This window comes from Hippopotamus amphibius, chromosome 5 (assembly GCF_030028045.1).
Source record: "Hippopotamus amphibius kiboko isolate mHipAmp2 chromosome 5, mHipAmp2.hap2, whole genome shotgun sequence".
Classification (NCBI taxonomy): domain Eukaryota; kingdom Metazoa; phylum Chordata; class Mammalia; order Artiodactyla; family Hippopotamidae; genus Hippopotamus; species Hippopotamus amphibius.
Window position 1 is genome coordinate 33,142,345 of NC_080190.1, and position 23,427 is coordinate 33,165,771.

Genomic DNA, 23,427 nt, shown 5'->3' on the forward strand with positions numbered 1-23,427 from the left:
CTTAACCTCTCTGTGAATCAGTTTCTTCACATGTAAGATGAATGATGTCATAGCACAGGGATATAAAAAACATTCAAGAAGCGTGTTGTTTTTTGTTGTCATTAACAGGTACAAGGAAAGAGCTCAAGAGAAACTAGGGCTGGTTGGTCTCATCCCCAAACTCCAGTATAATGTCTTCTTGTTCTCAAGCCTCATAATCGCACAGAGCTAACTGAGACTTAAGCGGGCTGTCCTGGCTTTGCCTCCACAGATTTAGACCAGATCTTATTTTATATATTTTTGTGAAATATTTAATACCTATAATAGGTACCTATATACTCACCACTCACCTTAAGAAATAGGACACTACCATTGCCTTTGAAGTCCTGTGTGCCCCTTCACTCCAATCCCACTCCCTGGTAACGATTCACCTGAATTTTATACTTATCATTCCCTCCCTTGGTTTGACCTTATATATTTATGTCCTAGGTAATAAATTAGTTTTAGATGTCTTTAACCTGAATATAGCTGGAATCATGGTGTATGATCTTCTTTAACTTGCCTTTATTGCTCAGGTTATTTTTGTTATTTACTTGCACTGCTCAATTGCAGGTCACACATTTTCTCGGTTGACCAGTACTCCATCGCACAAATATGCCACAATTAATTTATTTGTTTTCCTGCTGATGGGCGATTGGGTTGTTTCCAGTGTTGTTTTATTTTCTATTCGAAATGGTGCTTCACTGACAATCCTTGCATGTGACCTCCGTGTACATGGAATACTTTTAGTGTTCTGACATGGTGCTATGTCATGACCTCATGCTGGGTCATATGGTATGTTATCAAATGCATTAGGTAATACCAAGCTATTTCCAAAGTGGTTGTACCCAGTTATATTTTTATCAGCAGTGTATAGGAGTTCCAAATTTTCTTTACAGTCAGTATTACCCATTTTTCATCTGTTAATCAGTAATTAATTAATTTTCATGTTCACTGCGCGGTGTAGATCGAGACTGAGTGTTTATCACGGTGTGTGGAGCTCCATGTGCTGTGGAAGCCACATTGTGCGGTCTCATTCTTTTCACAAGTCATCAGCTGAGACTTGGTGTCCTCGGTTTCCATGCCTGCACTGACCTTCCTGGGAAGCCGGTTACAGCTGCAGAGCAGTAGTGGCAGCCTGGGGCATCATGCCTATCACGCCACACACCGCCTGGGTAAAATGTCCAGTCTGGAAAAGCAGACTCTCATTTTTATCATGTCAGACTAGACACAGTAAAAAGAAGAAAGACAAGTGTGGCCGTAAAAAGAAAAAGCAGAAGTGTAACTCTTGTCCTTGGTCTTTCTCTCCGGGGAAATAATACGTTGCCAGCCCAGGTGCTGAACAGAGCTGTTGGTTGAGAGAAAAGTCAAGTAGCTGATGGGGTGCACTTCACAGTCATTTAGAAAGAACAAGCTGGTGATCACCGCATTCGGGGAAGCTTGATTTTCCTGATGCTGATGAGAGTCTAGGTGCCTTCGCCCTCCTGTCTGCTAGTTCCTTCGGTTAAGAGCTATGGGGAGCAGAGGGGCGAATGCCTAGAACTCTTTCGAGATACACTGCAAGAAAATTAAGCTGCTTGTTTGGGGAAAATAAACAATTGGAAGAGCCGAGCACTTATATTTTTCTCATGAAAGATGATCTGCTCTCTTGCTGGCCTGGCCAATTCAGTGCTTTGGTGAGCAGAAGGACCCCACCCTTCAACAGCCCTGAGGATTCTGCTCCCGACCATCTGGTTGAACTAGAAATTCAGAGGCAGTACATGAGTGTGAATAATCAAGATTTGCCTGGAGAAATACAGAACCTTTGTTTGTACAAAGAAGCAGCACAGGAGGAAAGGAATCCATCTACCACATCCATCTCTGCCACTCCTGCTGCCGCCTCTCACCTTCCTCCTCTTCCTCCTCCTCCTCCTCTTTTTCTCCCTCTTCTTCGTCTTCCTTCCCCTCCTCCTCCTCACCCTCCTCCTCTTTTTTTCCCTCTTCTTTGTCTTCCTTCCCCTCCTCCTCACCCTCCTCCTCTTCCTCCGGCTCCCTCATTTTTTCTCTTCCTCCCCCTTCTCCCTCTATCTCCAGCCAGACCTTGGGTCTGTAACTGGAGCGGTCACTGGGAGCCCTCTACTTTGTCCTTTCTGTGTGTTCTTCAGACCCAGGAGAGGACTGGTCACCTGGATAAATGTGGGAAATGTGCACCTACTTCACAAAGGTGAGCAGGGCATTCCTGCTGGCAACAGGGAAGTGTGTCCAGGTATAAAAGGAACCTTCTTTCTCATTTTCTTCCTCTCTGACCCTGAACTGCCTTCTGCTCTCTAAATGACAGACAAATTAGAAGTTTTCAGAAAAGGTAAAAAGGAACTGTCAAGTCTTCCAGGAGGGATGTGGACCTCTTTGGATGGGTTCAGCCCCTGCAGGTGTGTTTCCCCCTGGCTGTTCTTAGGATACCCCTTACTGCTCCCATGTCTGGCTTGTCACTGGGTCCGCTAAGATGAAAGTGAGTAGTGGATGAGGGCAAGAGGGGACAAAAGCAGTGAGGAGAGTGACACCCTGCTTTTCAGGGGACCTCCGGATGGCCTGATGTCAGAATTGCATTGTTGGGCGGTTGTTAGATTTGTTCTCAGCTGACTTTTGCATACATCTTGATTTTGTTTGAAAGCATCTAGCTACCAGGACAACTCCTGACACCATCAACCTGATAAGAAGGCTACACTGTGCAATAAGAGCCTCTCCCCTTTTCCAGATGTCCAATCTGTCTCTGTCCCTAATGACCTTGCCTAGAGAATTGTCTTCCTACTTTACACATATCTTCAGGAAAACTGAATTCTAACTCTCAAACTAAGCTGCTACCACTGTGTCACTATCATCTTGATATTTATTTAAAAACGTTTGAGGGAGAGGAGTGAGGAGAATCTATACAAAAATGCCATTTTCATACAATGATCCTTTAAGTGGAAAAGCTTATCCATGACTTTATGCAAATGAGCAGAAAGTCCCAAAGAGAATTTCAGATGGAATGGATTATTCTGCTTTTCCTTGAGCCCAGGAAGGGGACAGCATGACACCTGCTGAAAACAAGGACTATATGTGTTCAGGACAACAGGAAGTAGTGACCAGCCAGAAGCTTCACCTGACCTGGTTACAGACCTGGTTATAAAAGAAAGCAGCTGGAAAGAAATTTGCATGTCCAATAGGTTTCACTATTAAAGTTTACACAACGTGGAGTAATCAGCCAAGTTGGCTGGCTACCCAGATCACATGATTATGTAGAAACATGAAACTTGACGATGTGCTCGAGCAAGTTTTACTTCTCCCTTGTGCAGGGGTGTTTGCCAGCAGCCTGCACTTTCAGAAATCAGCCTCAAGTAACTGGGACCCTTGAGATCAAAGGCTTACCATGCTACTCCCGAGGACAGCCAGGGACTGCTGACGTGACTACTGGACAGTGATTTGTGGTTCGTAAAGTTACCAAAAAGAATGGATAAGCTTAATAAAATAACTGTCCCTGCCAGTCAGAAGTTGAGGTAAGATTTTCGCCATCCAACACTTTTCCTTCTTCTTCTTCTCCTTTTTTTTTCTTTCAGTGATCTTGCTGCATCTCAGAAATACTGAAATCCTGGAATACTTTGCTAGTTGCAAGGCAGTGGGGTGTTAATTGCTATAGGGAAGTGGACTGTGTTTTTAAAGAAGTGTATAGGAACAAGTGGGCTTATTCTAGCTGGCTTTGCCAGTGATGGATTAAAGTGTAAAGCTTTGAAGAGAAAAGAAAAAAAGAAAATTCAAGGGCTTAGATTCTACCAATGGTCAGCTTGGAGAGTCTGAATACAACAAGCTTTTCTAAAAAAAAGTTTGGTCTAATTTGAGTGCACAAGTATTTCATTGTGGATTACTACTTAACGTTAAAGATTGTTGTAATAACTTGTATTCGTTGTAGTTTTACTATCTTTATTTTGTGGCTGTATATCACAAATGTTTGGGGGAGATTAGATCTGTTTTAATAGTGTCTTCATATCAGTGTAACAATTATCTATAAAAAGCCAATTAGAAAGAATAAATAAACCAGAAGTGGCCCAAAGGGCAAGAATCAAGAAGCGCCTCTGACCTACGGAAAAAAAAGACTTCCCAGATTTTTATTTCGAAGATTTTCTTTTTGTCTCATTGTAACAACATCATGGGTTTTGGAGACTGGAACTTTTAAGCGTTTAATGAGTGTTTTATATTTCAGCTACCACTTGAACTTCAGTTTTTCACGGGGCGATGTGACACGTGTAGCAAGGAAGTTATCACAAATGATAAGGAGCTGGAGAATTAGAGCTTTTGAGACAAAATTTAAGAGAAATCAGTCCGGAAATGGCAGGGGGACAGCCCTTCACGGGTAGAATATGGGTCATATACCTGGTAGGCACTTGATAAATGATAGTTTGGAATCAGGAGGCAGCATGGCCGCGGTCGGCCCTTTTAAGGGTGTGTTGAGAAGTGATGCTGTACGATCCGCGCTGACAGGAGACAAGACACTTCCTCAGTCCTGCCCTTGGTCTCACGTTGCTACACGGTCATGGGAGGGGGGGCAGGTAAGACAGTGCGAGTAGTAAGTGACTCAATGAGTACAAGAAGTGAATTGGAGTAGCTGGAGAGGTTTCAACAGAGAAGAGGCTTCAAGCGCTAGGCTTTGTCAAAGTAAATGAACAAACAAAATCAAATAGAAACCAACATGCAGATATTGAAAACCGAATCATGGTTACCAGGAGGGAAGGGGTGGGGGGGGATGAAATGGGTAAAGGGGGTCAAGTGCATGGTGATGGATGGACACTAAAATTTTGGTGGTGAGCACACTATGGTGTATACAGAGGTAGAAAGATAATGTTGCAAACGTGAAGCGTACATAATGTTTAAACCAATGTTCCCTCAATAAAACAAAATAAATAAAGGGCTAGGCTTTGAGAGGCAGGTAAGATAAAAGAAGTTGGAGGAAAAACCTGATGGGAGGGAGGGAGGGAGGACGTACAGAAGCCGACGCTTGGAGCTGGACTCGAGTAGGTCTGTTTGTAGGATGAGGAGGAGAGTTTTCTGCCCCACAAAGGCTGGAGAATAGGCGTGTGAAACCAGAAGGCCCTGATGAGGTTGGACACCTAAGATGGGGCCAGATCATAATGGGCAGTGAGGGCTGTAACCACAGAGAGTTGGAGAACGGTTTACACTGTTAGAGATGTCATGCCAACAGGCCTAAGGGAAGTTGGCAGGATGGACCTGAGGGGGTGGAGTCTGGAGGCAGGGATGCTCAGTAGAAGGGGGGCAGTTAAGTAACCCAAGCCTCTAGTGCTGCAGGCCTGGACTTGGGGCAGTGAGAAGGGAGAGGGAAGGAAAGACGTGCCAGAGAAACTAGCAAGGCATGGATATTAGGGTTTCGCTCAAATGAGCAAGAGGGTTTAGAAGGTCCTTTTGAGAGATATTCCATAACCCAGGGCTCTACTAAGTCTTAGAACCTCTTTCAGGAAGTCCAGATGAGAATCTACATAAAGAAAGACCATAGTACCTAAATCACTTTATGATCCTTCCCTCAGGGACAAGGTCCAGCTTTGTCACAGAGCGGTCGATGGACAACATGGAACCATAAATTAAAGGGTAGAAGACCAAACTCCACTCATCTGCTCAGGCAGAAGTAACTTTTTTCCCACTTAGTACTGAGTTGTTTTTACAGAATTGGACTGTTTTGATAAAATGTGCACTGCTGATGTGGAACTTTTCAAAGAAATGAAATTGTAAACACAATAAATTTGAAGCACCATTTTAAATATTTTCTGTAATTAGATGGGACGGCAAGGAATAGGTAAATGAGTACTTGATACTTGTGGCTTGGATCCTCTGTTCTGACTGGTTAACACCAGTTCAGAAGGTTGCCAACTGTGTAATTATTTGGCATCAGATGACAGTATAAGTGAAGAGCTGTGTTCATACTCTTAGGTTTATCAAAGTTTACATGATAATTTGCTTAAATTCTTAGCCAGAAAAATAGACAGATTGAGTGTCCATCAAAGTGGGGGGGGTGGTAAAAAAGATGATCTTGATCTAGGAGGTATATTCCTAGGGCTGAAAAGAGACTGGAGGCAGAAGGAGTGACCAAGAAGAAGGGAAAGCAGAGTCAACTAAGGAAAGGAGGGCAGGCAGGATTGGAAGGAAACAAGAGATTCTCAAAATGAAGGAGAGAGAGAAGGTTCCCAGATGGACAGCTGGGGAGGAGCAGTCAGCCTGAGAGTTTCTACTGTGGAGGAATTGAGAAAGGCGAAGTGGCTACGTTGTATGTGACCACAGAAGTGTGTGAGCACAGATTCTTGCTTTTTTTCTTCCCTTGGGGCACTACATGAAGTCGGTTTATCTGATAATGGGAATCCAAGAATTCTCAGGATCTTTTAGCTGATTCTTAGCCATGATTTTCCCCGGATTTTATAAGGTAATGATTTTGTCAGAAACGCAGCTCAGACCTGAGGTCTCAATCCCTCCACAGTGAGTATTCCTATTCATAAAAATATTACACTTCTAGGTAAATGTTTCAACACTTAGAGTCCTGAATCACATTAACTATATTTCTTTCAAGTCAGGGAAACTAGTTTGTAAAGGAAATTTTATGTTTTTATATTTTTAATAACCTCCCAATTGACTCTCCATCTGTGCTTGTGTATTTTTCCTTGTAGCCTCCACAAACACACACTCACTTATTTTTACAAATGGAAGAAGTCTTTGACACAAGTGCGGTCAAGCCAAGCCTCCCTAATCCTTATCTTATTGGTTGAAGAGTATGGTATTTTTCAGTCAAACTAACATATGTGTGACTTTAGGAAAGTTTACTTAAAATCCCTGGTCCCAGCTACTTCAGCTGAAAAGATAGAGATAATAACAGTACTGATCCCATAGGGCTATTGATCCTGGCACACAGCAATTACTGGATTGAAAAATCATGGTTATTTAATATCATTATTATTTTCTTATTAATTCTAGACGTGTGCAGTTGATTTTCTGAACAGAAACATAGCACTTTACATTGATCCTTGATAAATTTCGTGTCAGTTTCAGTTCTTCTTTCTAGCTATTTTGGCTATTTTACCTGTCCATTCTGACATCTGTGGCATTTAGCTTTGCATGGACTGTAGACGTGACAAACAGCCCTTCTTTGCCTTAATCTAAGTGGTTAATAAACTGTTGAGCATGACAGAGCCCTGTCATGGGTGTCTGGGTCTCACAAAGGGCTCCTATTTGACAGATCCTGGGACACGACTTTTCTGCTCACGTCTTGGAATCCTCAGCTGGAGTTTCCAGTTACTTGGCTTTTCAAGTTCAGTTCTTCAGAAACAACTTTATTTTCTTTTTGCCTTTCCGCCACTAGCTCCCTCTCTGATCCTCCTTGTTTCTCCAATGGTGTCATGGTCAACCCTAAGTCTGATTCATCCTTCCCTCTCTACCTCCACTCACCCAACACACCCTTTAGTCTTTCTTTCATGATGCTTCCACATGTGCCTTTTTCTTTCCTTTTCTACCACACCATCCTGGATCAGTCCTCATCACCCCTGTATTCCCCAGCTACAAAATGAGGAGTTTGGATCAGACAGTTCTCCAAGTCTCTCTCAGCCCTGGTGCTGTGTGATCCTTTAGGCATGAAGATCATGCTTGAAATGTTACATCCTCTAAGGCTACCATTTCATCCCATGACCCTCAGGAAGTATTTCCTAATGGAATTATCAACTTATTTGAGATAGTTTTCAAAATATTTTCAAACTCTTTTCTTACAAACTTTTTGAAAACTGCCCAACTCTGAACACTAGGGTCCGAGGATTCCTCTAGGCAGCATCCAGATGCATCATCTAGAAGGCAGCTATGATGTATTTAGAAGGACAAAGCAATGGTGCCCCAAAGGGCAGGATTCCAATTGCCAGTTACTAGCTATGGGTCCCAATGAAGTCACTCAACTTCTCTAAGCCTTAGTTTCCTCAACTGTCAAATAAAACTAGAGATGCCTTCCTCACAGGCTTGTTGTGAAGACAGGAGCTAAAGTGCCCAGAATATTTGTCACATGATCAGTGTAACAAGCACATAAAAAGTAAACACAACAATCAGTACTTCAACCCATGTTTCATGAGTGCCCGTTTGTTCTCTCTCTTTCTACTCATGGCAGTAGATCCAACTCCCTTTAACTGGAGTGGTAAGCAGAGCAGGAGGCTGCCCCGGGGCTCATGGTGGGAAGAGCACATGCTGAATACGAGCGTGTCTGGGGCATCATCTCTCTTCTCATTCTTTTGTGAGCTTAGATCAGAGGCCAGTGCTGATGTGGGAGGGCAAAGAGGAGGCACAGCATCTAATCGTAGAGATAAGATAGACTTCCCAGGAAGTATGGTTTCTTATTCTCTTCACACTGCCTGCCTGCATTTTGTCAGCTGAGTACCTGCTCAACTGGACTATGTTGTGTCATACCAATGGATGCAATTCTCAGACAAGGTCTCTGTCTTCTCGTGGGCAAGCTCCATGGGAGACACATTAGAAATTTGCTTAGTGTTTGTGGGTTTCAGGATCATCAGCTAGAATAACTCAAGGCACGCCTTCTCATCCATTCTGGGCATGGCTCTGCCAGGAAAACCCTAAACCAGGGTCCACATAGTCAAGGTACCCTCTCCCCTGGATCCAATAACCACCTGAACAACGTGTGCTATGGCTGACCAATTCCTTCCTCTTCTTGCAACCTCTCCCCAAATGGGCTATGATACAATTAATTAGGTTTCCAAGAACTGAACCACAATTACATTCCAGCCCTGCCTCTTACATTACTGGATGGAAGGAGATTGGACTGGTACCAAATGCGTTAGGTACACATTTACAATCTCTTGGTTTTCCCTACAGATGATTAATCTCATCTGCTCTGTGGAGAATTTGCTTGTCTGGTGCATTTTCAAAGAGGATCTTACGAGTGCCCTCATTCAATGACATCAAGGAATCTAGGCTTGTTAAAGAACATGAGTAAGAAAAAAGTGAAATTAAATAATAGCTTATTATAGAGAAATTGAGACACTGGATGGCTTTATTTGGCTTTTTAATAAACCCCATAGAAGTTACCTACCTCTGCCCTCCTCCAAGACATAGCTGCATCATTTAGATCAGTGGTTCTCCACCAGGGACAATTTTGCTGTCCAGGGGACATCCGACTATCACACTTGGGAAGGGGGCGCTGTTCACACTGAGTAGGTAGATGCCGGGGTGCTGCTAGACATCCTGAGCTGCGCAGAGCCGTCGTTACAGCAGAGTATTATCTGGCCCCAAATGTCCACAGTGCTGCAGTTGGACAGCTCTGATTCAGACTAAGTGGAATGAATTCTGTGTAGAACAAGAAGCACCAATTCACTTGTATGTACTTATAGTGGTAGTACGAATTTAAAGTTTAGTATATATAATAAATATCTTTGCAATTGATGTGGCCTCTGCTTGCTGGACTGATTTTCCTCAGTCTGGGATGATTTGGGTCAGGAGTTGCCATGGGAAAAGTCCAGAAGTGCTTGAGCCTATATTTCAATGAGTTGTTTTTCCAAAAAAATTTTAGTGTCAAACAAAACTAGATTTCAGGAACTACATGCACCACTGAAGCATATATTGTTCTCTCCTGGGTAGAGAAATGAGAACAGGAAAAGATTTCCAGACATCAGGTCAGTTTGGAATAGTCGATTTCTACCTCTCTAAGTAGACTGGGCAACATGAGTAGAAACCACTAGGGTTGGGATTACAAAGTCAGTCAGACTCCGATTCCATAGGCTAGTGGTCACAGGGGCTGCCACTGCCTCCCCATCAGACACGCTGTGTCTCTCGCTGTGTGATTTGGATCTGTCAGGCCCCTTTAAATCTCCCTGACCTGGGACCATTCTGCTCCTTTAAGGTGACCCTGCATCTCTCTATTTGCTGTCTTAGGTGTTGATGTCTAAGCTCTCAGAAACAGCTTTAGTTTTCTCATTCCACATACCTGCTCAGCTTCCTAAGCCTCCAGGGACCAAGCACACAATTAGAGGTTAAGAGGATGGCACACCTGTTGCCCCAGAAGTGGGCCCACCTGCAGATTGGGTGGAATTCCAGTCCCCATCCAAGTCATGCCTCCAGATCAAGGGAGCCGTCAACCCTGAAGTATGCCCCTGGCTTACTGTCCACTAGGTCCCACCGACCTCAAGGCTCCCCAACACGTTGTAGGGAAGTGGCTTTTGTGCCAGGCTCTGATGTTGGATGTTGATGTCACCTGGCCTGTGGTGGAAACTCCCTCTCAGGGAGCCACACCTCCTGCTGTGGCTGAGCCTCTTGTCAGCTCCCGTGCTCCCGTGCCCGATTCTACGCCACTCAACGGGCAGGCTTGTCCTCCGTCCCACGCCTGTACCTCTCTCCACAGCTGAGCACTGTCTGCTCCTAACAACTCCTCCCTCCAGCCACTGCTCCTCCTGGTCTGACCCGTCTTCTCCTACCTGTCCTGCCCCACCTCCCTTCTGAAAGGTCGTCCATCAGCAGCTACATCTGCAGGCTGATTTTCCACTGGGGTGTCTTCACAACCCTTTCACAGCATGGTCTAGGCCCCCAAATGGGCCGTAGGCCCTCCGTCCAGCGTGCATGTTTCAATACTCACTTCCACGGCAAGGCAGAGAAGCCAGCTTAAGGGACATGTTGTGTGTTCTTGATGGGGGTGCTTCCCTGTTGGCCACTTTCCTGAGAAAGGAGCTTGTTACCCCAGAGGCGTCCCTGCCTCCCAGCAGGCTAGAGGGGGGCCCCAGATCACCTCCAGATTTCAACCCTCCCTTCGGTGTGGGGAACAGGTAGAAGAGGCCACTGAGTTTCACAGGCGTGTGCCATGCAGTCTCACAGGGCCCCATACTTGGTTTAACGCTCTGCTGTTGCAGTCTTGAGATTCTTAATAATTTTGAACTAGGAGCCCTGCATTTTCATTTTACATTGGACCCCAGAAATCATGTAGCCAGTGCTGGCCCCAGACTCCTTGAACCCCCTCAGCGAAGCCTGCTCCCCCTGCAATGTGTCAGGACACAAACTTCAATGGAGAAGCCTTATTCCCTCCCCTCCCCAGCTCCCAAATCAGAGGTTTACTTGGCAAGTAAGATAGAGAGACCATCTCTCTAGTCCCTCAGGTAAGAGGCCCAGGGAGGTGAAGTTGCCTATCCAAGCTTGCTCCAGCAAGACCCAGTCTAGAACTACACCTCCATGTTTGCCTGTAAGGAGGGAGGAACCGCAGGCCATGCCTCTTTTTTTTTTTCCTGTGTTATTTACTGGCCAATAAACATTCTAGCTTAGTCTGTGTTCTATATTTTCCCTATACTTTTTATTTTAACTAAAAAGCAGCTAAATTACTAGTCAGAAACTCCAGTGAGGCCCTACAGAATATTGCTGCCAGCATTTCATGTTATTACATGTTTCTAGGTCCAAACTTGAATTTCACCCTGACTCAGGCATGTTTGGTACCCTACTGATACTATATATTTTTCAAAGAATTGTCTCACAATAGTTCACGTAATCTGAGAGTGAGTTGTAATTAAAAAGAGCAGAGTTGGTCTTATGCATAGACTAAGCACACAGGACCACTCTGTATAATTTAAGAAGTGCCCCAGAAAGGTGTTTTTTGCTGAACTTTGGAATCAGGCAAACCTAGGTTTGAATACTTGCTCTGTTCTCCCTAGCTCTTGGTCTTTGAGAAGGTTCCTTAATCCTTTTTAGCCTCAGCTTCTCACCTGGAAAATGTGAATAATAATATATAACATAATAGGGGTGTTACAGTAAATACGAGGGTGAGTCAAAAAGTATCCGCACTCCGGTTATATTCAAACTTCTGTTGGCCGCACTGTCTTATCAGCGCTTTCCATTCAAGGCTACTGCCACTGCTGTGCAGGTGTGAACGTGTTACATCAGTTCATTTGTAACTGTGGTGCGAGCAAAAATGGGTGCCCCGCTTGCGATTTGTAGGAAAGAAGAGCAGCGTGCAGTGATTCGTTTTCCGTGGCGCATAGCTTGGCCTAAAACATTTTTTAATGAGGGAATACAAAAGATTGCTGACAGATAGACGAAGTGTATTGGGAAGCAAGAAGATTATGTTGAAAAATGATGTATTTGTCTTTTCTAAAAGTTAATTAAAATATTCTACAGCCAGAGTGCAGGTAATTTTTGACTCACCCTCATATACTAAATAGGGAGTAAAAGTTCACTGAATGTCCCCTTCCCACAAATCCCTCCTGGCCTGGGGTCTGCTGTTGCCCCAAACTGTGTCGTTAGAGAAACATCCTCTGGGGATAAGGCAGTGTCTCAGAGTCCTGGTTCAAAATTCAACATCACTGCATGTAATGGGTTAAGGCATTAAACGCTTAGCCATCACTAACACCCAGGTGGGAATCTAATAGCTCAGACCGTGGGGACAGAGGGCTGTGCTCTTCGGTCTCCCACACAGAGGTGGCTCAGTCTATGGCTGTTAGTTGAAAGAAGGGAACATTGTTCAGGAAAGTGGTGATAAGAAGGAGGGAAAGGTCAGAGGAGGGAGACCACACCTAAGTAAAGGGAGTTTCCAGCGGGGAGGCTGTAACTAAGGGGGTTGGACCAGAGGATTAGAGAGCTGAGTCATTTTTAGTGCAAATAACTACAATAGAATCAAATACAACCATGAGAAGTATACTTTCAAAAAGGAAAATGCAAATGTAATACCAAATCACTGGAAAACTGGACCCTCATACATGTATGTGACTATTTTGCCTTTGAAATTGTCTTTACAGCCTGTTCAGGGTCAAAGTCCTTTTTACAACTGAAAACCTTTTGATTTCATGTCATCACCGTATTCACAGATCAGCACAGTTGCCCAACCAACCCCAGATGATTGGGCGCAATTCATCTGACGAATGCCGAAAACAGCGCTTAACATGACTAAAACAAAAGCTATGCAGGTGCCTCAAGAGTAAACTGGAAAAAAAATCTGCTTTAAAATTGCTAATGACTACTTAGTGGTTATGAGGCTTCCTTTTGGGGTGATGAACTGTTCTGCAATTAGATAGTGGTGGTGACTGCACCGCATTGTGAATATACTAAATGCCACTGAATTGAACACTTTGAAATGGTTGAATGATTAATTTTTGATAACGAAATTATTTTCTATATTTATCATAAAATATTATATTATAAGGATCCATGATCATATTTTTGTTTGACCAGTTAGATACGGTGCCATTTTAAAAAATGTATTATTGGGGAATTCCCTGGCAGTCCAGTGGCTAGGACTCAGCACTTTCACTGCCATGTGCCCGGGCTAGATCTCTGGTCAGGGAGCTAAGATCTCGCAAGCTGCGCCGTACAGCCAAAAAATATATATATATATTATCGATAAATGTTTCTGGATGGTAAACATGTAAGAATGACAATGCTTTCCTTCCACTTCAATCCCTACATGTGATATTCCCAATATCTTTCTTTCACTAAGATCCCAAAGAAATGCGCTTGAGTCAAATTTTTTCAATGTATAGGAAATACCGTTCTGCAAAAGCACTCTTTACTCCCTGAAAATATCTTTGCTTTTAGCTATAGAAATGAATGCCCAGACAAGTGCGTGTACCATTGTAGACACAGCCAAGGCTCATTTTTTTTTTCCATGAAGGCTAATTTTTTTAAAGAACACGCTCAAATTCTTAAAACACATTCCTTTTCTAGAATTACATAGGATTACACTTTCAGAATTTTCTGAAAATGATTGGAATTACTTATTTGTCATCCAGTCTTACAAATTTGAGAATCATCAGTTTCACACAATAATTTTCATGCTGTTAGAGGAAAGACTGTAAACATCACAAAATTCCCACTGTTAGCACCTAGTTAGAACAAGCAAACCAGAGCCCAGCACAGTGGGGATTAAATAACATGACTCTTCCGGGCTCTTCCAAACCCGAGCCTCTGTTAACTGCTTCGCTTTTCGCAACCTGTTTTCACATGTTTTAGCAAGAAGTTTCCCTTCACCCCAGCCCCTCCCTGTTGTGGGTGGGTGAGAGCAAGGACCAGCAAGAGGAAGGGAAGTGCTGCAGCCCTACTTGCCCCTAAAATCAGGGAGGGAGAGCTTGACAATTTCTGCTGTCACGTCAAGGGGCAATGCTTCTAAGAACTTTTTATAGCTGGTATAACCTAGTTTCCTGTCACCTCATTGGTGTCAGAACGGGGTGTCACACGCCTAACTGCCTCTGCCAGGGTAACGTGCACCAGGGTTTTTTTTGGAAAGGATTCAGGGCATTGGCAGGATCACGCTTACTCCTGGTTGAGCCAAGTCAGCCCAGTTTCTGTCTGCTTATAACCGAGATCAGCAGTCTAGACATGCCAAAGACTACCACAAATTATTTGCAGAGCTCAGTGGGAAAAAAAGAAGGAAATGGTAGAGAGTCTGGAGAAACTTGCAAATTACTTTCTCTGGTTAATAGGTGGTTAGTAAGACAACCCAGGCTGCGAGATGCTCACGTGTAAAGTGCACACATGCCCCCACTCCAGGACTCTCAGGTGGCCTCTCTGACTAGGGTGATGAGAACGCCACATAGGGACCGGTACCCAGGTCTCCTTGCAGCTGAGCTCAGCCACTCTACTGCTGAGTGCAATCTGGACCCAGAGAGCCCCTGCCACATTGCTTCCTGCCTCCTGTGTGCAATGCCCTCTCTCTTTCCCCCTCCTCCTGCCATCTGTCCCTTCCTCTTTTTTCTCTGCCCCTCCCTAAAGACTGAAACAGGCCCCTAAGAGCCCATGCAACCCTTTAGCAACGAGTCTACCAGGGCAGACTTGTAGCAGGGCAGCAGTGGGGGCACGTGTGTCCCTTGTGAAAACCACTGGGCTGGTAGAGGGATTGGATGCCTTCTCTGGGGACAGAGAGGAAGGTGCCCAAAGAGGCACATGGTAAAGCTGGCCATCCACCCTGCTGAGGGGCCAAGCTGAGACAAGTCAGTACATGTCATCCAAGGGTGGTCGAGGGCATGGGTTCTGAAGTCAGACGGCCCAATTTCGAATCCCTGCTCTGGTGTTTATTAGATTTAGGACCTGGGGCAAATTACTTTGAGCAAATATTTTTTCACTATAAAAATTGGAATAATCACAGCAATGTGAATATACAATGTGTCTGTGAATACACTACTGACTGTACACTTAAAATTGGTTACGACCATAAATTTAATGTTATGTGGTTATTTTTTTAACTACACTTTATAAAATGGGGATAATAATAGGACCTACCTCACAGGGCTGTGAGGGTTAAATGAGATAATGCACGTGAAGTACCTGGCACCTGATACACGCTCAGTGAGTGCTGGTGTTCACCGTTGTCACCATTGCAACTGTAACCATGGCTCTGGGCTGTGGTACGAGAAGCTGGAAAGCATGATTCCTGCCGTGGAAAAGCCGGTCCTCTAGCTGGAGACGCAGAGCACGTGCCGAAAGGGAAGGAGACGGGTGTGAGGGAAAGAGCTGGGGGAATCCTCAATAATTAATTTTAGAGCAATGGCAAAATTTCTCTGGAATTTATTGTCCTCCCTTCCAAGAGGAGGCTGACTCAGGATATTCCTAAAATCTCTCTTACCACCAAACTTCTGTGATTACCTAGATGACAAGCAAAACTAGGAGTTGGGATTTCAGAGCTGTGTGGGCTGAGACCAGCACGGTGATCTCCTGGGCCCTGTATCTGTGTCTATGAATAGGGCTGGGGGAGCTACCTTGTACTTGGGAACTTGGGTTATCATAGGATGGAAAGGATTTGCCAAAACTTCTATGCCGCCTCCACCGGGACTCGCTCTCCAGAAGGAAGCAGCTTCGGTTGCTGAATTTGCAAATCTAAATATAACACCAATGATGCCATAGAAGCCTGGCCTGGGGGAAATGGAGCATGAGGAAGCTGGGCTGGGACTAGAAAACCCTATGGAAAGGACGGAGGAGGGAAACTGGTGATCGGATGAGGTCTGCTGCATACAAAACACAGAATAGTCACTAAAGAGTGGCGTTCTGTTTCAAAATGATGGTCAGTATCCAGAGACTTCAGTTTTGAGACAGGAATTATCCAAAAGGAAGATACTTTGTATGAATCAGAGAATCCCCCTCTCCCCCCACCACCCATTGGTCTCTCTCTGTCCTCTGGTCTGACATGGGTCAGCGGCTTCCGTCCTGTGATGCGGTGGCAGAAGGGAACTTCCTCCTGCATTATGAGAGGCAGGGCTTGTGTTCAGGGAAGCTCTGGATCTACACATGCCCTGCTCAGTCTGCACTCACTGAATATTTGTGGAATAAATAAGACAAATATACGTCTTACATAAAACAAATAATAATATTAAACTTTAAGGGGGAGGCCCCCCCGAGTCAGGAAATCAAGATGAATAATATTTTCACGTAATATTTCAAAAATCAGAATGAATGCCAGAAATTCTACGATGAACAAAATATTGACATACGTGGAGAGAGGACCAGGGCTGCTGACACGGCAGTGTGTTCCAGCAAAGTCCTCTGTGAGAACTGCGGGCCTTGTGGCTGTCAAGTCTTTCTTCTGCCCAGCTGAGGCCCTGAAGGGCATTCCTAGTGTTACCCCACTATTTTGGGGATCCCACTGCTGTGGGCTTGGGCTGGGGCCCAGCAGAGTTGCCTTCCTACTGGTCTCTGAGCCACCAGTGTCCCCGTGCCCAGGCCCTCCTCAATTCTTCCACCCTAATCATGACACCCCTCTGAGTAAAGGTTTCCAAGGGTTTCCTGTTGCCTATAAACCCCATCTCCTTGGCCTACCTAACAAGGTCCTTGACTCCCTGTCTCCCCTCAACCCAGCCTCAGCTTTGACCACACCTTCCCCCCCCATACCCCCAATTCCTGGCACTCTCAGCTTCTCACTAGACCCCGAGCAGCTCAGACAATTTCCTCTGAGCCTTTGCAGTTGCTGTTCCCACTACCTAGCTGATGTTCCTCACTCTTTTACCTGGTGAATTTCTATTTTCCCATCAAGATCCAACTCCCAGGTCATTTCATCTTAAAACCTCAAAGCAGTCACTGCCTCCTTAGGGTTCTTACAGCTCTCTGATCTTCCCTGTTCCCAGCAAAGAATTATGATTAGCTTTCACTTGTTATCTGTTTGTATCACATGAATGTTTTCTAAAATTAGCTTGTATTACTTTCATGAACTGAACAAAACTACGTTCAGTTTAGGACAAAAAAAAACAGTTTAAGATATGAAATACAAAAGATATTATATGAACCAAATCATAGTTCAAAAATTGCTATTAGCACTGGAGATTAAATGACTAAGCACTGCCTGAGTGCTATGAATTCAGGATATATAGAAACAAAATTTAGAGCTGCAAAAGACCTGAATGTCTGTGTGATCTAGCCTTCTCATTTTATAGGAGAAAATGAAGCATTAAGTGCTGACAAGAATTGCTCAGATTCGCACAGCCAGGAAGCTGCAAAGATTAGAGTAGAAGCTGCATCTGTGGACTCTCAATCCAGCACCCTTTCCCTAAGTGGCCACCCTTCCTGTGGCCAAGAAATGATCTGGAAAGGGGAAGGGATAACTTGAGCTGGGCCATGGGCTGGTGGGATGGAGCAGGAACAATTGTGGGTTCATAACAGTGGGTTAGTTATGTCTGAAATGTTTGGTTGTATCCAGATTTTGAAAGCTTTTTAGTGCCAACCTAATGAGTTTGTACCTTATCCTGCAAGAAACAGGGAGACACCAATGACGATTCACAAGTGCAGTGATGGAATAAAATGACAACTCAAGAAAATGAATTTGGGAAAGGGGAGAGACTGAAGGTAGGGAGACAAGATGGGGGACCACAGAGGAATGGATAAAGATGTGATACATATATACAGTGGAATATTAGTCAACCATTAAAAAGAATGAAATAATGCCATTTGCAGCAACATGGATGGACCTAGAGATTGTCATACTGAGTGAAATAAGTTGGACACAGAGAGAGAGAGATTGTATGATATGGCTTATATGCGGAATCTAAAGAAAAATGATACAAGTGAACTTATTTACAAAACAAACGGATTCACAGACTTGGAGAGCAAACTTGTGGTTGCGGGGCGGGGGAGGGTGAGGGGGGGCTAGTTAGGGGGTTTGGGATTGACAGGCACACACTGCTATATTTAAGATGGGTAACCAACAAGGACCTACTGTATAGCACAGGGAACTCTACGCAATGTTATGTGGCAACCTGAATGGGAGGAGAATTTGAAAGGGAATAGATACATGTGTATGTATAACTGAGTTGCTTTGCTGTACACCTGAAACTAGTACAACATTGTTAATCAACTATACTCCAATATAAAATAAAAAGTTAAAAAAAGATGGAGGGGCCACTGGCATCCATCATCCAAGAGATCACAATAGCTATAGCTGAAGGTGTGAACAGGAGGGTACAGAGACAGGTAAGATTCACCTAAAGATGAACTAACATAAGTGCTGATAGGAGATGAATAGTCAGAGAGAGAAGTTAAAAAAAAATAAGCTTGGAAATTTCAAGCCTGAAGATCCAAGAACACCAGATTACTTAATTATTCATTAAATTTTAATAACAAAAATAAAATATACTATAAAAATGATTAATAGCACCTTAAAAAAGAAATCCAGAGTCAATAATATGAGATCATTTAAACTCCTGAAAAAGGAGGAAGTCAGTTAAAAGAATCAGCAGACCTAGTGATGATTATTACATTTTTAAAAATCCATGCATAGTGCAAAGTAGTTGAGACCACTGGATGTTTTCTTTGACTCCATATATACCAATTTCTACTCCAAATTGATCTAAGAAACATATAAGTTGGAGATACCAGGCCAGTTGTGAGGAGAGCACAGATAAATGTCCTAAGGATACCCAACCAAGTAGGTGTAGATAATTCACAGGCAGTCACCCGGGCAGTTCTGGAAACTCAGAGTGAGAATGAATAACTCTTGGCCAAGAGTAACAAAAAACCAGGCTTTGATTCAGTAGACACTGGGGAGCGGCTGCAGGCCCTTGAGGAGGGAGTGGCCTGGTGAAAGCTGGGTTTTAGAAACGTGAGCTGAATAGGCCCTGACAAACCTTCAGAGCATGGATTGGATATGTACATGGCCAGAGGCAGCTTTTTCCCGGTGCGAAGGGGGAGCTGTAGACTTGGAGCTTGGCTGCAGGAGAAGGACCAGCCCTGTGCATGCTGAAAGGATGAAACTCCAGAATTGGCTCGAGGTTCAGTTGTGGGGATGGAGAAGGAGAAAGGATTTGCCTGCTCTTTTTGTTTGTGAAGAGTTGCTTGAATATGAAACCCTCTTTAATCCATTCCTAAATCCAGATTAAATAGGGATTTTCTCAGATTAACATTGCTTTACATTCCACCTTTTCTGGAAAAACATAGTGAAAAAAAATATGCTAAAACCTGCCTTTTCATGGTCCTCTGTGAGTGCACCAAGGAACTAAAAGGAAAACAAGATGTTTTCTGATTTTTCCTCTACTAAACTTAAAAAACAAAAAACAGTTCCTGCAGATGATACCATCTTTTAAATCATCTCCTGTATTTAGTAAAAAATTATTAGAAAGGTATTTAGTGAAATATGACTTTTTTGGGGCTACTCTTTGATGATCTGGCCACATGCAGCTGACTTTCCAGTGCCTCTTCCCAACCCTAGCAGAGCTCTGTATCCCACCAATCCATCCTTCCACGCCAATCAGCCACACCAGGTTGGGAAGCGTTCTCAGTCAACCCTCCCTGACACTACCAAAAAAAAAAGAAAAAGAAACAAACAAAAAGAAACAAAAAAACACAGCAGCAGCAACAACAACAATAATAAAACCCAATTCTGGAGTACCTTCTGGCCTGGAGGAAATCTACCCAAGTTCATCTACAAGGAACATCCATTGCATACAGCCGCCATTACAGTATCATACAAAATTGTTTCACTGCCTTAAAAATTCCATGTCCCACCTATTCATCCTTCCTCCCGTCCTCCTGAACTCCTGACAACCACTGATCTTTTTTCTATCTCTGTGGTTTTGCCTTTTCCAGATTCCAGGTGAAATTATACAGTATGTAATCTTTTCAGATTCAGTTCTTTTACTTAGCATTTATTATATTTTTAATCAGAAGTCATCAGAAATTAAGAACTGCACATCCTATGCAGCTAACCACTACTTACCTGTGAGTGCAAAAGAGAAGAGATTAAAAAAAAAAGGTTATCTTTTGCCACTCAAATTATAGTAGCCCTATCCCACTGTTATGGACTTCCTGCCCCCGGGATTCGGGGAGTCCCGGGGGGGCTTGCACCTCCCCCATCTCCACGCTGGCTCTCGCTTGTCTCCAGATCTGCTCACCAGTCTCCTAGGATCCATTCTGGTGCAGATGGCATCCTCTAGGTTCTGTCTGGATTTCTTAGGTTCCTTCCACCTCTGGCCACAGACCCGTCCCTTATTTCCCCACAGTCCTAACAGAGTTATGAACGCATAATAAGACTTTACTGAAGTTTGAGGAATAACAGAAGGGAAGTAGAATACAAAGAATGATTTATATTTGCTACTAGTCAAGGCTTCGCTTAATATCCTGGACTCTTCCTCAGGTTCTCCCTGCTTTGCTCCCAGCCAGAGAGCACTGCAGGTGCCAGCTCACCTCTGCACTGTGAGATTGAATGCTTCTAGGGGTCAACTCAAACTGTAGTCCAGGGAACAGCAACCAGGAGGCCCCAGGAAGACAGGAAACATTCCAGTACCAGAGCCCAAGACCCGCCTACCACATCCTCATTTTCCTCCCTTCCAGTTTCTGAAGTGGAGTCTGCAGGATGAGTGACAGCAAGGCAGCCAATCCCCCACAGACAGGGCTATGGTCGTGTCTTAGCCCCAACACCACCACATTCTGTGCTATTCCATGTTAGAGCACCGTAAAGGGAATGGCAAATCCCAGCCATGGTGCTCTGCTCGGAGCAGGTGCAGTTGCTTCTGGATTACTGCACAATGCGAGGGGCACATCGTTCCTGTAGCCCCTGCATCTCCACGCTGCAGCTATTACAAACTGTGGCTCAAGAAGAAAGTGTGTGACTATAAGAGAAATAAAAATAAACAGACACAAGGTAGTCTGAATTCACACAGAGAAAAATCAAGTCCCATAAAGAAGTGACAGTCTAGTAAAGCACACGTCCAAATTGGGTTACCAAACTGACCACTTAGCTTCCCTGTCTGAAACTTTGCACTTGGGTTAATGAGGGTTTTCACTTTCCCCAAGCAGGTATTCACTTTACTTGGCACAACTCAAAGGGCCACAGTGGGAAGAGGTATGACCCATCACAGATAAGCTCAAAGGGTGGGCTCCTGACTAGTAGAGTCAGTACCACCTGGGAACTTCTCCAGCCCTACCACAGATCTACCCAATCAGAAACTCTGGGGATAGAGTGAAACTCTGGGATTCAAAGGGCCTCCAGGTGACTCTGGTGCGGTTTAGTGTGAGAACCACTGGTCTATCAGATTCTAAAGTAAGCCACTTCCCTGAAGGCAAAAAACTGCTGGTAACTTTCAAATGATGATTTTTGCTTTCTCAGGACATTGTGTCATCTAAATTTGTTGAGATCCAGGCTCAGCCAGGGCCACAGTACTACCATGTGTTGTTAAATAACTAAGTTTGTTGATATTAACTCAAAAGCTTGAAAAAAATTTTAAAACAATGGCAAAGGAGAGAATGTAAAATTCAACTTGGTTTATACAAGGAATAATAATTATAATTATTTATATTACCTGCTTACCATTTTTAAATGCCTAAATGCCATACTACTTAAAAATTACATATTAATATTGTTTTAAAACATGTATTAGATAAGCTTTGTTTTATTTTGTTATGGACACATGGCTGTCTATGCACAACTTTAAAAAATTAGAAAATTGTGATCCTTCTCCCAACCATGGAAGGATATCTCTGAAAGGGATAATCAAAGTGCAGCTATTTTATACCTTACCTATTTTCACCCCCACACAACTTACAGCGAAACAACTGATGTTTAGTTCAAGAACATCCTCTCCTGAAATAGTCCAGTTGCACATTTCTTTGCTATTGCATATCCTTCAAGTTGTAGTAGAGGGAAAAAGTGCTCCAAAATGAAGCAGAAGATCCCAGAGGGCAGCAAAAGCTGTGCACCACACAGTGTGTGAAGAGTTGATAAAACAAGCTGAGAGCATTATTACATCTTCTTGGTTTGGGGCACATTGATTTGTACTGAGTAACCTAAGTTTGGCAGCTGTAACAGCAGTCTGGGGACGTCAGGAATTGTGTGAATGAGATGCAAAAGGAGGAGAAAATTTTTAACCACAAAACGTGTAGTTTATGAATTAATTCAACAATTTACTATAGTTATAGATTATAATTGTTTTAATAACCTATAATTAAAAAGTAATTAAGAACTGCCAAGAAACATCAACTACCAAGTTGAACAAATGACAAAGTTGCATCAAACTTTTTTGCAATGATTTACATCTGTTTGTCTATGCCTATAGCAAAGTCACTTATGCAGATCAGCCTATAGTTCCCTATTACTCTGCCTGTGTCCCACTCTTTTTTTTTTTTTTTTAACTTCCAAATAGAAGTTTACTGTTTTGCTTCTCTAATGTTTTGGCATTCTTCTTGCCTTGGGCCTTTTCAAAAAAGATGATGTAACCTTGTTGTTCCCAAGGATGTTCTTTCCACATGAAAAAAAGAAACAAAGTGTAGCTTTAGGTTGATAAGGTAGCTTTGTCTTAAAAATAAGCATCTCCTGTAATTCTCCAGCAAGTTGAATGTTCGACAGTGTCTTTTCAAACACATTTTCCAGAAGGTTTATCTTCATTTAGCAGAGAGCTCATGCTCAGATAGCTTATGCTGAACTTCTGAGTTTATCGTGATGCTGATGGTCTCAAGGGGCAGTGAATAGAAGTGAATCCCTCCAAGCACCAGCTGTTTCACTGTCATACTGTATTTTTCCTTCTTCATTAATGTAAGGGGAAATGCCTTTATTTTTAAAAAAGGATGATTTCTTGCCCATGTTATCATCTTGTGTGGGTCATTTGGCTGTTCTTGGTGATTCAGAAACTTGGACTGAGTCTGCTTCCAATAAGGGATTCCACATCACCTCTTCTTCCAACTTTATTAGGCTATTTGATTTGTTGCGGTGGTCTGGAACCAAACCCGCAATATCTCCAAGGAATGCAGTTTCTTAAAAGAGCTGAAGGAAGATTTGAATTAGAAATGATTGTTTCAAGTGTGGCTTCTCAGATCCTTGAAGGGAAGTGGGCTGCTCGGAGCATGCCACCAAGCTTCGGATATTCAATGAAAGGAGCCACGGATATAGACAAGAATGGATATCCAGGTGCTTTCCTGATACTTTGATACAGTAGCTTCATTAGAAGTAGGAGTTGCAAGTGACGCCAGTTGCTC

The 23,427-nt window shown here is 43.5% G+C and overlaps 1 protein-coding gene across 2 annotated transcripts in view; it reads left to right on the forward strand.

Annotated features, from left to right (window-relative positions):
* The first annotated feature begins 3,307 nt into the window (after positions 1–3,307).
* Positions 3,308–23,427, forward strand: part of BLNK (B cell linker) — a 71,198-nt gene continuing 51,078 nt past the window's right edge. For both annotated transcript variants that reach the window (XM_057734265.1, XM_057734266.1), the window contains exon 1: positions 3,308–3,533. In XM_057734265.1, coding sequence (XP_057590248.1) covers positions 3,487–3,533 — 47 coding nt within the window. In that variant the 5' untranslated portion in view covers positions 3,308–3,486. The remainder of the gene's footprint in view (positions 3,534–23,427) is intronic.